This window comes from Wasmannia auropunctata, unplaced genomic scaffold (assembly GCF_000956235.1).
Source record: "Wasmannia auropunctata unplaced genomic scaffold, wasmannia.A_1.0 LD336083.1, whole genome shotgun sequence".
NCBI classification, from domain to species: Eukaryota; Metazoa; Arthropoda; class Insecta; order Hymenoptera; family Formicidae; genus Wasmannia; species Wasmannia auropunctata.
This window is the reverse complement of record NW_012026807.1, coordinates 1,691,245-1,704,734: the sequence shown is the minus strand read 5'-3', so window position 1 is coordinate 1,704,734 and position 13,490 is coordinate 1,691,245. Positions and strand designations below refer to the sequence as shown.

The 13,490-nt window shown below is 39.5% G+C and overlaps 4 protein-coding genes across 8 annotated transcripts; 1 reads left to right on the top strand and 3 right to left on the bottom strand.

Moving 5' to 3' along the window:
- Positions 1-347: 347 nt before the first annotated feature.
- LOC105448652 (NADH dehydrogenase [ubiquinone] flavoprotein 2, mitochondrial) lies at positions 348-2,491 on the bottom strand. Its single transcript, XM_011687350.1, has 4 exons — positions 2,288-2,491; positions 1,684-1,746; positions 702-1,160; positions 348-615 (listed from the first exon to the last, which is right to left on the bottom strand). Exons 1-4 carry the CDS (start codon positions 2,321-2,323, stop codon positions 442-444), a joined length of 732 nt encoding a protein of 243 aa, XP_011685652.1. The 5' UTR covers positions 2,324-2,491; the 3' UTR covers positions 348-441.
- A 798-nt stretch (positions 2,492-3,289) lies between these two features.
- Positions 3,290-5,309, top strand: LOC105448650 (N-alpha-acetyltransferase 38, NatC auxiliary subunit). 2 transcript variants are annotated; one of them, XM_011687346.1, is made up of 2 exons: positions 3,290-3,588; positions 4,622-5,309. In XM_011687346.1, the coding sequence occupies exons 1-2, from the start codon at positions 3,511-3,513 to the stop codon at positions 4,862-4,864; spliced, it is 321 nt and encodes a 106-aa protein (XP_011685648.1). In that variant the 5' UTR covers positions 3,290-3,510; the 3' UTR covers positions 4,865-5,309. The 2 variants fall into 2 exon arrangements, with proteins under 2 accessions (XP_011685648.1, XP_011685647.1); XM_011687345.1 differs by having other exon boundaries at positions 3,304-3,588; positions 4,619-5,309.
- Positions 5,170-7,170, bottom strand: LOC105448651. Of its 3 annotated transcripts, XM_011687348.1 has the most exons (5): positions 6,997-7,170; positions 6,677-6,857; positions 6,405-6,628; positions 6,181-6,304; positions 5,170-5,760 (listed from the first exon to the last, which is right to left on the bottom strand). In XM_011687348.1, the coding sequence occupies exons 2-5, from the start codon at positions 6,728-6,730 to the stop codon at positions 5,533-5,535; spliced, it is 630 nt and encodes a 209-aa protein (XP_011685650.1). In that variant the 5' UTR covers positions 6,731-6,857; positions 6,997-7,170; the 3' UTR covers positions 5,170-5,532. The 3 variants fall into 3 exon arrangements, with proteins under 3 accessions (XP_011685650.1, XP_011685649.1, XP_011685651.1); XM_011687347.1 differs by lacking the exon at positions 6,997-7,170 and having other exon boundaries at positions 6,677-6,990; XM_011687349.1 differs by lacking the exon at positions 6,997-7,170 and having other exon boundaries at positions 6,405-6,607; positions 6,677-6,990.
- A 104-nt stretch (positions 7,171-7,274) lies between these two features.
- LOC105448649 (hypoxia up-regulated protein 1) lies at positions 7,275-13,073 on the bottom strand. Of its 2 annotated transcripts, none has more exons than XM_011687343.1 (9): positions 12,867-13,073; positions 12,492-12,629; positions 11,389-12,349; positions 11,042-11,304; positions 10,791-10,924; positions 10,422-10,657; positions 9,588-9,876; positions 8,909-9,338; positions 7,275-8,783 (listed from the first exon to the last, which is right to left on the bottom strand). In XM_011687343.1, exons 2-9 carry the CDS (start codon positions 12,627-12,629, stop codon positions 8,364-8,366), a joined length of 2,871 nt encoding a protein of 956 aa, XP_011685645.1. In that variant the 5' UTR covers positions 12,867-13,073; the 3' UTR covers positions 7,275-8,363. The 2 variants fall into 2 exon arrangements, with proteins under 2 accessions (XP_011685645.1, XP_011685646.1); XM_011687344.1 differs by having other exon boundaries at positions 10,467-10,657.
- Between the last annotated feature and the right edge of the window lie 417 nt (positions 13,074-13,490).

Here is a 13,490-nt window from a genome sequence, read left to right as displayed (position 1 = left end):
TGATTTTTTTCTTTATAAATTATGATATAAAAATATAACATTTAATATTAATAAATATTAATTATATATTAATATTATTAATTATAAAGATTTAATATTAATAAATGATTCTTGTGATATAGAATTAAAAACTTTAACTTTTTTAAATGCATATTAATTTATTTAGATAGTAATATATTTCATGTATGATTTTTTTGAATTCACAATTACAAAAGGAAATGTTATTTTTAACAATTTACAATATAATTATTTGATTAAAAGCTTTATTTTTTTTTAATGAGAACATAGCTACATTCCAAGAAAAGAAAAACAGTATTTCAAAGTACGAAAATGCGTTTACAAAATAATCCGCTATCCGTATATCTATTTTGATATACTGTTTATTGAAACTTTTTTACATTCGTTAATGTACACTATTAACCCTAATCGAAAACACATATTTTACAAATCCGACCTAACTCCAAATCCAGGACCCGGTGGCGGGGTCGTTAACGACGTGAGTCCGCCAGCGGGATCGGCCGCGAATCTCGGAGAATTCTGTGGGCCCGGCGACGGTCTCTCGCCCTTCTTGAAAGCATTTATTATAGTCGTGGCGGTTTCCGGAGTCAAATCCTCCTGCAAAAGAGAAAGGAGCAGCAAGTACAGAGAGTACGCTTTCACTCAAAACTGCCGTTATTCCCGAAGAGGCAAAATTTACGTACATAGTAATCGTCGTTTACTTGGAACATCGGGGCGTTCGCGCAAGCGCCCAGGCACTCCACTTCCGAGACGGTGAACAGCTTGTCCTCGGAGGTGCCGCCGAGCTCGCAATTCGTCGCCTTCGTCACGGCGTTGACGATCGAGTCCGAGTCCCGCAGCCAGCACGGGGTGCAAGTGCAGATCTGCACGTGGTACTTGCCCATGGGCCTGCGGTTGAACATCGTGTAGAACGTGGCCACCTCGTACACCCTCATGCGCGGCACGTCCAGTATCTCGGCGACCTTGTGCATGGCGGAGATGGGCAGCCAGCCGTGCTGCCGCTGCGCCAGGTCCAGCAGGGGTATCATGGCGCCGCGCTTGTGGCCCTCGGGATAGATCGCGAGGAGCGCCTCGATCCGCTTCTTGTTCGCCTCGTTGAACTCGAACGGTGTATTGGGATTGTCATGCTCGCTGTCTCTGTGCTGAAATTCACGTAACATTCTAGTTCAAATTTACTGTTATTGCTATTTTATTTATTCACTGTTAGTGAAGATTTAATTTTTATTATTGTTTGCCGTCAAAATCCATAGTCGTTAAAACCCGATTTCATTAGTTAAAAACTAGTTTTAAATTTAGTTGAAACGAGGTCTATAATTGTATTGTTTCACACATGGGTTTCACATGTTTTCGGCTTTTCACGCATAGCGAGGTGTCCAACCTTCCCCTATTTACAGGGCAAAACGAGGCCTATAATTGTATTGTCCATATAGGGTTTTCGATTTTATGTCTAATCAATCATTCTAGTTTTAACCAGTAAATCCGAGTTTTAATGAATTATGGATTTTGACGGTAACATTACAGGCCTGTTCTTTACAGCTGAACTGACTGCACTAGTTCAGGGTTTATCTTTCTTCTTCCAATGTAGAAAAGAAAAAGGTAAACTGTGAACTCTAATGCAGCTCCAGTTCAGCTGTAAAGAACAGGCCTTATTGTTGCATTACTTACAATGAACAACTGATCCGACGCACGATTTGCCGTTGTTTGCACTCCCCTAATGTTTCTCGCAGCCTGTTGAGAACAGAAAATCGATGTTGAATACGAGTCAAGTGTACGGATCAAGTGATGGGTCAAGTGACGATTATTGAGTGTACGGAACTTAACAAGATGAAGAAATTGCCGTGCCTTCGGACACGCCAGCACTTTTATCTTGCCCCTTCGTTTTATTTCTTTTGGCTTTTATAAATTTAAATGAATATTTGGAGAGGAGCAAAAACAAAATGAACAAAGTAAATGAGAGTGTCAATCAATATCGGAGAAGCTTCGATCGTGAATAAAGAATGGGATGGAACGTGTGCGACGTCGTCGTCGTCGTCGGAGCGTAAGTCTCTCCCAGTACGCGAGTCGTTCATATTTCACATTAAATAAATCACGATCCTCTGATCTGTGAGCAGTCAGGTAGATAATTTAACGTTCAAGCGCAAAGTCGTTTTACAAAGAGTCGATTAAAATTGGAAGATTATGTAAGGTATTTGAGGTTAGGTTATTGACGAGAGGAGAGGTAAACTGCGGCGAAACGGTGGAGTCCTCCGAAAAAGTGGATTTTACTCACGAAGAGCCCACAAGCTCGACGCAGAGACGCCAGCATGTCGACGCAGCCGAACGACAGGCGAAACGACGATAAACTTCTGCAGCTCCTGCTGCCTGCTGTGCAGCACTTCCAACAAACACCAACAACCACTCGCTCTCCGTCACACTCGGGAAACACCGTGACAACACCGCCGCACAGCTGTCAGGCTACCCAACTGTCGGTAACTAATTAAATTTAAAGACCATCAGCCCTGATGGGCAAATTTTCGTGCCAGCCCGGCGGGCCCGGAAGTAATTGCAGAGTGTCGATGTTATCGACTTTTGACATAAATTTGCGATTTATTTGAATAATACATTATTAAGATCATGATTTTTATTATATAAATGCTTTATAAATAAGTATAAATGCTTATAATGCTATAATATCAAATATATTGCCGCAAAATTACATTTTTTTAACCATCTCTCTGGATAATCAAACATGTATGGTAACTATATAAAAATATAGTTTTAAATAAAATTATAATTATTAGCAAGTTATAATACGTCAGATGAATTACAATGTACATGTCTAAAAAAAATTGATCTAAAATAAAAACATAAATACAAAAATAATAACAATAAATCATTAAATTAAGATTATACATATTATTGACTTATAATTGCTTAAATTTTAGCAATTAGGTACTAAACAGCCACGCTAACTCCTGTGAAGGTGTTGGTCTTTAATATAGTATCTCGTCGGTGATATTATCTTTCGCACTTAAAAAATAAAACGGATATATATGTTTTATTAAATATGAAATAAATGATAAGAGAGAAAAGGAGAAAGAGTGAAAAGTTTAGCAATAAGAAACAATAAGAGCAAGACAGATTAAGAAGCGGAGTCAAATCTTTTAGGTTTGCCCTTTGTTCTTCGCGGCTGAACGGTCCTGCACGGTCTCTTCGTTTTCTCTCTTTCTTTCTCTTCAACGTCCGATTGTATGTATATATATACCTATCTCATTTTAAGTGCAGAAACTTCGATAATTCGCGGTACGAGGTTGCTCCCGATTTGTCGGAGTAGGGTAGGTCGGTAGGATCGTGGCTCTCGGGATAGGAATGGCGAGGAAACCAAAACAAATTTGAACCGTATATGTGTGGTCGCGGTGACGCAGAGCCGAATTTCGAAGTGTCGAGGCGCGGTCCCCGTCCGAAGGAGTTCGCCCAGAGTCGAACGTTCCGAGAGATAAACGAGAGTGCGAGATGAGTGCGAGTATGAAGGAGACGGTGCATAATTTGAGCAGCGTCGTGAACAACGAGCACGTCCACGGGAATGAGGAGGTAAATTCTATAAGCCGTGGGCACTTCTCTCTCTCTCTCTCTCCCTTTGTTCATCTTTCTAACTTTTCCGTAGCATCCCCTGTCACCTCGCGGAAGTCATCCGCACGGCGTCTCTCCCGCGAGAAGAACCTCGGATTTTCGTCGATTTTTATCGGGCATAGGTTATCTACCCTTACAGAAATTTAATACTGGAAGGTAGTGATTAATTCGTTACTTTGAACGACAGTGCTTTCAATACTCGAAGTAAGCAATTTTTCCAGCCTTAAATTGGATTCTGCAAGGGTACCATCAACCTTGGATCTGATGGAATTGATGTTATCCTTATCGAGAGTTTTTCAGCAAGAGATTGACGCAGTGCAACAGTGAATCATTAGGTCTGTTTTTTATAGCTGAATTAGCTACACTAGTTCAGAGTTTATCTTTCTTTTTCCAATGTAGAAAGAGAAAAATAAACTGTGAACTGGTGCAGCAGTTCAGCTATAAAAAAACAGGCCTATTATATCCTTGTTATTTGACCAGTATTGAAAGATGAAACGATTCACTGTGTTACCCTGCGGCATCTGAGTCTCTTTTCATATTTCATCCCACACAGCATGAAATATTTTTGGCAAATATCATTTTTGAAATATTTCGTAAACATACACTCTTGTAAAACATTTTAAATTGTCGCATTAAAATATTTTACAAAAATATTGTAGAAATATAGTACATCGTGAGAAATATTTCAAAAACTCTGATATACCAGACATATTTGTATTTCAGAAATATTTTGAAATATTTCAAATCTTGCATGAAATGCAATTTGGAAATATTTTATGCTGTGTGGGATTTGAACAATTGCACTTGTACAGATATATTTTTTTCTATGCAAGTGGTATTCTGCGTACAACACATCTACACAAATAATCTTACGGGGCCACAAAATGTAATTAATGAAGAGTTCTGCTTAAGTTTCCTAAAGAACGAAAAGAAGTTCCTCAAAATGTTCATTATAATATCGAGTATTATTATCGCGGTACTATGATTGCAGCAGGCAGTGATCTCCGAGGAGTCGCCGGCCAAGCAGAAGCTGAGGAGCTGGCTGAATCGACATCTGCGAATCGAGATGACGGACGGGCGGGTGTTGAGAGGAGCGTTCCTGTGCACGGACCGCGACGCCAACGTTATTCTGGGCTCGTGCACCGAGTACCTGTCCACGGAGCACACGGAGGCGAGAGTTTTAGGCTTGGTGATGGTGCCCGGTCGACACATTGTCTCGATACATTTAGACGTTTGAGGCGGCGCCGTTCACTCGCAAGTCTGTAAATACCCCCCCTTCCTATGTTTATTTATTACGTTTTTGACGTGTGCGCTAAGTGTTGAATATATATACGAATATATTGTAAATATTGTCTTTATACTTTGAAAACTTGATTTTTGTGATACGAGAGTAGATTTGCGAAAAATCGACGGGTACAAGTCCTGCTGTTAATCGTTCGTACATCCGCGGCACTTATTTCGAACATATTTATATTACAGCTATTAATTTTTTTATTCAAGCAAACTTGAAAAAAAAGATATTACAAATACAATACAAAAAAAGTAATAGTTTCGGAATACATGATTAGATTAAACAGAATAATGAGACACACTTTATTCCGATCATATTTTTACAATAAAGATGTTATGAAATCTAGATTGTAAGAGAAATACTTAATAAAATAATATTTGAAATTGTGTAATCAAGCAACTTTAATATAGTAGGCTAAGCACTTTTAACGAAAAATATGAAAAAATGAAATAGTTGAATAAGATTGATATTAACCATGTACAGAATGTTGCTAGATGTGAGGAAAATTGTTTATTAATATAAAAAACGTCATAATGATACACATTATTTTTAATTCTTTTTTAAGAAAAAAATAAAACGCGTTTTGAGAATGTTGGGCTCTTCTCTGTAAAAGTTCATTGCTTCTCGGTTGTTTCTCTACCGCCTCTGACGCACTGTTCCTGTGTACGCCAGTATTCTCGTTCCAGCTCTGCATTGCTGTCAGTCTCTGCTTTCACCCTGTTTAACGCATCCTCTATCCTCTGTTGAAGCGTGCTGGTCAAGCCATCCATCCCGCACATGTAACTCAGTTCTGCGCTGGCTACTGCCATTTTGTGCACATAATCCATATAGGTAACTAGGCGCTAATTTAAAAAAAAAAAGATTCGTTTTAACTCGTGTGATTTTATACGCAATGTGTGCTGTGATACAATGTTATTACGTATATTTTATAAGGTAAACGTACCAGTGACTGAACGTATACCTATATCGGAACACGTATGCAAAAACTTATTTTTAAATGCTTTTTTCATAATGTTATAATTTAATTGTCTATCTTTGAATATTTTTATAATTAAATTTTGATATTCTAATTAAAGAAGGCATTTACAGATTAATAAATTTTGTGTACATATGTTCAGATATGGATAGCTGTTCAGTCACTGGTACGTTTACCTTAATTTATAGTAGGTATAACAGAGAATTTAATTTTTTTATTAAATTTACTTAAAACTGTAACATTTAATATCTGAAATATTATTGTTTCTCAAGCAATTCTTCATTACCATAAGCTTCTCTTTCTTGTCTTGCATTTCATTTCGCACTTCCACGATCAGATCCCAGTGTGCGTCGTTTACATTGTGCATTATAGTTTCTCCGAGAAGAGAAATGAGTTCGTTCAATAATATTCTACAAAATGATTGTTGATAAACGTTATCAACGGAGACCTATCTTTCATGGATCTATATTATTTTTAAGTACATCAAAGATCGATATTATTTTTATTTACCTGTATGCAACGCTCAGATCTATTATAGCCATATAAGTGACAGTTAATGCCTGGGTTACACTGTTGGCAGCATCCAACGCAGATTGTTTTATCATATACTCGTGGGTTAGCTTCTTTACATCCGGTGGGTCCAGCTTTAACTTATCGTTTTCACTAGGCTTGTCGAACGAGATGCAGTGCGCGACTATCACACCTGACGTGTACTGCAAATGCGTTACGGATTTCTTTTAAAGTGGAATTATTAGAATACCGCATGTGAATTGTATTCTCACCATCGCGGGACTAATATTTCTCCATAACTTTCTGAGAATTTGACGCATGGCCATACTTGCTAACAATAACTTGCTAATAATGTACAGTCACGTTTCTTTTTTTTGTTTTTAATTCATTAGGACCGGCAATTTCTGACAACTTTTCTATTTTTAATTTTCCTTCAAAGCCTTCACTCACTTTCTATAGTTTAACAATTTTACTTTAAACTCTTAACTAACATTCTACAGTTTAACGTAAATGAAAGTTTAATTCTTAATATTCAGAAAGAGGAATTTAAAGAGCGAGCGAAAGGCAGACGATACCGTGTACATAACCTTACTTTAGATCAGCTGATAGATATTATACGGATGACACAAGAGAAATTCATACAGGTTCTGCTGATAAGAAGGAAGATCGAAAGAACACGGAGGTTTAACACTTAATTTTTTTACACACAAATCCTAAATTTTAAAATAATTTTATCATAATTATCTTTTTTTATAAAAGAAAAACAATGGGGTGATAATACATTTTGTTTCTTTATTCCAATGTCTTCTTTCTCCTCTCTTTCTCTCATATATTTTTTGTTCATTCAAATTAAAATATATGAATAACACGTAAATTTACAATTATTTTTATTGGAATGATAAAAATTTCTTGAACGCCTATTTGGCAGTAGAATAATGTGTTCGTAATTTTCGGAGAATTCATCTAAAGTATTGATTAGCCAAAAAAGCAAATCTTATCTTAAATTCTCGAGGAGCCGACTTCTTTTTACCTATTTCACATTGTGCAAATCGTTATATACATTTACAAAATAACCAATATTCTATATATTCTATCTAACTTCTTTAAGAAATATACATTAGAATATCAGAAAAACGTCACGATTTTTAAATATGATATCGCTATAAATAACAAAAGAAAAAATTAGAAAGAGTTTCACTCGTGTGAATCTTCCTTTATAAAAAAAAAGACGATGTAAATCAATGCGATGTATGTAGGAAATGTGATAAATTCATTCGAAAACTACTGATTATACATTTGCGAGAAACGTAAGAACCCGTTACTACGTGAAAAGATCCACTCCCTAGAAGATATGCAAAAATTGTTTTTGTAAACAAAACTTATTTTATCCACACCTCTTACCATTCGTGTTTTTACAAGCAATAGTATGCCTTATACTGCAACTTCGTATGTAGTGTGATAGTACATAAGTGAAAGGTACGTACTTGCAGCAGAAGCATTTTTACATGTAAAGTCACAAATTCATGCTGTAAGGATTCGAGATAAAATCCCTCACACAGAACTGGCCTGCCTTATGCGTGTCCGTTTTTGTCAAACAAAATCGTCGAAATTTGCTATTGCTTGGCACTTGTGTAACATAATTATCGCGGACAATCTTTAAGTAGACTGAGATCGACAATCTTGCAATAACTGTTTTTTTTTTGTAAAAACAAATGAACGGTGAAGACCCATACCTGGTATAAATATATATTATTAATTAAATATTAATTAAATGGAACAGCTTGTATCCACGCATTCGTAGATATGAACTTATTCAACGGAAACGCACAAGAGAAAAATTCCCGCTTTGATTTTTAAATGCACCTGACGAAAATAATCTACGGAAAAATTGCCTAAATCGACGGGTATATCTCGTCGATCAATAACAGAGGATCACACATTTTTTAAATAAATTATTTCTTATAGTTCTTGATGCGTTTCTTCCTGAGCTTCCTCCTTAGTTGGTAATGGTTTTTCACTTTCCGGCAGATTTAACGGATCCTGCGTGGTGTCCGTTGTTGTCTCCGGCTTTTGTTGCTGCTCCTCCACATTGTCGGACGGTTGCTGTTCCTCCGCGGACTTGTCCTCCCTCTTAGCATCGGAATCAGCGGCAGTCGCATCGGCTTCCCCGTTTTCCTCTATCGTGGCCTCGGCCTTGCTGTCTGTCGTTTGATTCGCCGCAGCTTCCTGTTTCGGTTTCCAAATCTTTACCTTGTTCAGAAGATATTTGATTTCTCTGTCGAGTAGCTCCATCTTATTCGCGATCTGACGGAGCTTGTACTTTACTGGTATATTCAGCGGCGCGTCCGCGAAATATTTCGAAACCATGTCATAATAATTCTGAAAAAAAAAAAATCATTTTTTTGTATCATACTAACGTTTTATAGACATGTAATAATAACGTTAAAATAGCGCTTTAATTTTAAATCGCTTTAGACATTATTTTATTAAAATTAAATCGTTACCTGTGTCTCGTTGATCACTTTTTCCAACGTCTCGACTTCAACGGACGTAATAATTTCGCTGGTTGAGCTCAAGTTACGCATATTCTCTAGAAACAATCTACTGCCTTTGAGTAGCGAGACCATTCCGTTGAAGACTTCCGGTCGATCTCGGTTCTCGTAGACCCTCTCGTAGACGTCGTTGGTTAACTTTTGCAGTTCCTGCAACTTCTCCTCGTACACTTCCGCGGTCGCGGTGAATCCGTCCTCGTACAGCCATTCGGAGATCTCGGCGCACGCTTTTTGAATCTCCTCGATCTCCTTCTCGGTAGCCGCGTCCGCAAATTCCTTGGACTCGAACTTCTGCTGCGCGTCGATTACGTACGACTCGAGATTGTTCAGCGCAGTCTCACGGCGCGCCTTCTCCGAATCGTGCACGTCCAAATGATGTATCCTATAGAAAGAAAAAAAAAGATACTGTTATTGAAATAGTAACAAATCAATTATGTTTAACTGTAATTGTGCCAATTATATTTTCCTGCCAAGAGAAAAGGGAGAGTGGTAGTTAAGAAATTAAAGTCACAGTAGCACTTGTATTAATGTTAATAAAATTAAAATTAACAGAAAAAAATATATATATATGAGATGGAAATTATTATTTTTTCAATTACTTCACATTACGAATGAATAAGTTTTTGCTCACTTGTCGCGAGATTCCGTGAGTTTTTCACCGGACAAGATTTGCGATCCTAGTTTGACCTCTTTCGAGCCAATAGGTTCCTTGATCTGAACGATCGTAGCTTTCTTTTCTTTGTCCACTTTCTCGGTTTTATTTGTAGCCTTATCTTCGTTCACTTTCGTCTCGCTCTTCTTTTTCTCCTTCTCGTCCGTCTCTTTTGTCGACTCCGATTCTGGCTCTTCATGCACTGGTTTCACATCCTCCTTCGGCGGTTCCTCCGTCTTTTCTTCCGGTTCTTTTTCTAAAGAAGAACCTAAAAGATTAAGACTTCAATTCAATGTGCCTCCCTCGATACATATTTGAATAATTTGCAATCAGGGCCTAGAGATTTGTGTCATTGACAAACGGATTGCATAAATTCAAGTTTCACCTCAACACAAAAAGCGCGGACATTTCGCGAACAAAAAGTATCGAACGAGAGAGCTGTTCTATTAATACATGTATAAATTTTAAAAATTCGTATTCTTGCAAGAGTTTAATTGTCAACGGCAACAAAATCTGTTGGCCCTAATGATAGTACTATCTATCTCTTTTTTCAAAGCATCTACGTATTTCTTGATATAAAAATGCTTGCAAAAAATGATTTCAAAACGTAACATGAAAAAATTTCTTCATTGTTATAAAAGAAAACACATGTTTTTAGTTAAAAAAAATAAAACAGTTCTTCAATATATATATATATATATAAAACAGGATATAAAGAAGAACCAATGCAGGTGTCATCAAAATTAAGAATCAATAATGTGCAATAAAAACCAAAAAAACAGGATCATTTTTTGCATTGCCTTCGGCACAAACCTGCAAAGAATTTACTAATAGTTGAGCCAAGTATTGAGAAAGTACCCTCTTCTTCATCAACAGTACTCGACTTTTCGGAAACTAATTCTACAGTCAATAAATTCAGTACGCCGCTATCGTCTATATTAAAGTGCACTTTGATTCCTTTACTCTCGGCGCCTTCGTTGGCATGCTTTTCTAAAGCTTCGGCTACACCATTCAGCGATATAGTAGATAAATGTAAATCACCAATAGCACTGTAAAAATTTCTATCTCTGTAGTTTTAGACATAAGTGAAAAGTTTATGATATGTAAAATAATACACGTTAATCTGTTTTCCGTTTAATTTGCTGCCAATGTTATAGATAAACAACGGCTGTAGATACTTACATTACCTCACTAGCGGGCAAATGATCCAACTCAGCGTAATTCACATGAAAATCAAAATCATTCGTGTGCTTATTAAATGTAATGATCTTCTTTTGTGGAAAAGGATTCATTCTGCCGAATAACGTTTTCTTCACCTGTACAAAAATAAAGAATATAAATATATATAAATATATATATATATAGTCCTCTGATACGAAAAATTAAAATATGTCAAATATCATAAAAGTCGAAATCATAAAATACTTTTTTACCTGTTTAACTTTATTATCAACGGTTCTATCAAAAGTGATTTGAATCGGGAATAATAAAGCGTCCTTTGTGACGAACTTCTTGACCTTAAAACCCTGACTGAGATCAGCTGCCTTGTAAGCAGCCCCTAAAGCAGCCGCCTCATCCGTATTTACATTTTTCGACAACTCTGTTTTTACATACTGGGACAATGTCTCTTGTACCTTTGGCATTCGAGTGCCTGCTCCCACCAATACAACGTGCTTTATGACATCCATTGTCAAACCTGAAACAGTGTATTACATTTAGTTAATTTAAATACATATTTGCAAGAATCGTAATCCAATTGGGTATTGAAAAGGTAGGTCACCTGAAGTTTCCAACGCGGTCTTCACAGGATTTGCCACACGTTTGAACAAATCGGCGCATATCTCTTCCAGCTTCTCCCTCGTGACCTGCAGCTTGAAGTCGATATCGTCTATCAGGCTCTCTATCTGCGCGAAATGGTCCGCGTTGGCACTGAGCACAGTTTTCACGCGTCCGGCCTCCTTGAAGAGCTTAGCCATCGCGCGCGGGCTCTTGAACACCGAGTTCGGCGTCCTCTTGAGAGCGTCGAACTCTCGCGCCAGGTGATGCTGCAGCCTGATCTGCATATCCAGTCCGCCGAGCGTGCGATCGTATCCCACGCCCAGCACGGAAACGTGCGGATTCGTCTCGAGGAAACCACGCTCCTTCGTCTTCATGTTCTGGTAGCTGACGATCGACGCGGTGGTGCTGCTGGCACCCATGTCGTAGAACATGATGTAGTGAGCGGAGTCGTTTATCTCGGTTCTGCCGAACACGCCGTAGTTCAGGGCGACCGCCATGTAGTCGTTTATGAGCTGCAGCACCTTGAGACCGGCGAGCTCCGCCGCCTGGATCAGCGCCCGCCTCTCGGCCTGATTGAAGAAACCCGGCACGGTGATGACGGCCTCGTTGATCTTCTGGTGGGCGGACGCCTCCGCGATCTCCTTGCCCTTGTGCAACAACTGCGCGAGCAGCTCCTCCGGCGTGTACGTCGTGTTCTCGTTCAGCTTGAACGCCACGGTCTTCCTCTCGTCGTCGGCGACGATGTCGTAGTAGGGGAATCTCTCCCGGTAGAGCTGCACCAGCGGATTGTCTATAGGCTTCCCTAGAAGGTCCAAAATGTAGAAGAAGTTGTTCTGGGGAAATCTCACGCCGATCACTTGGGCATCCTCGCCGAACGATCTCTCCCCGTCCCTGAACGCGATCGTGACCGGCGTTTTCCTCTTCGACTCCTTATTTAATGCTATCTCCATAGGAACGCCAGGCTGCGGGGCAAAGAGGGACAAAGATATCTCATAGGAAACATGCTGAATTTTTGAAATGTAAAAATGTGCTCGATCAACGAAGCGTTCCAGCGGCAAAACCGTCGGTCCGTTGGATTCGCTATAAACACGACTGTAAACCTACCGAGACGATAGCGACCTTCATCCATTCGCTACCAAGGTCGATGCTCATAACGGCGATCTCCTCGCTGATGCCGATAAAAGTGGCGATTATGAGTAAGGCCAGCGACGCCATCGACATGCCTCTCCGTGAGAATTCCATCTGGAAACCGGGGACAGACGTGAGATACAACGCGACCGGGAGATCCGCGTGAGAATGCGAAAACGTGAACGTGCCACGCGCTCGCGCTGGCTCGAGAGGCGAGAGAAAGAGAGAGAGAAATCCACCACGTCGTGCCTCCGCTTTAGCTGTCAAACTTGGTTATGAGTGATACCGGCGACGTGCGGGCACGTCGATCGTGGGGTAGACCGCGTTTTAACCGGATCGACGCGCGCTCACCTTGCGCTCTCAGGACGACACACGACGTACTCGGGGGGACGACGGCTCTCAGCTGTACACCATTCAGAACACAACACGCTCGCGCATCGCAGCCCGCAGCTTTCGAATTTCAAGAAAAAAAGGCCGAAGCGTGTGACACCCTCCACCGCGACCACTCTCCGCGGAAATTCCGTGGCCGCCGAGCACCATGTGTTGGTGTGGCACGTCGCGATTGGAGCAGCGCCGCGCGGCCGGCCGTTGGTCCGCGTTGGCAAATCGGAGCCAATCGCGTCGCGCGACCCGCGCCGATGACACCGATTCCACCGAGGGAATTGGCAGGGCAGAGAGATAAGTACTTGGGCTTTTATAAAACTCATTCAAGGATAAAATCGCGCGCGCTTGAAGAGATCGATGATTCTAGAGAATCTAAAATAACAAATGTTACACATTTTTTCGCGATTCCTACGCTAAATACGTGCGTCAAGTCGATTTCTCTGTTGGCAACTTTGATTAATTTCAAATTAACTTAATGAGCGATTAATGCCAATTTTTATGATATATAAATCGACTTTAATCTCGGTTTCATTTACTCTTTATCTTTTTCTAATCCTTAAAATTAGAAATGGATAAGAAGCAGTAAGTTAA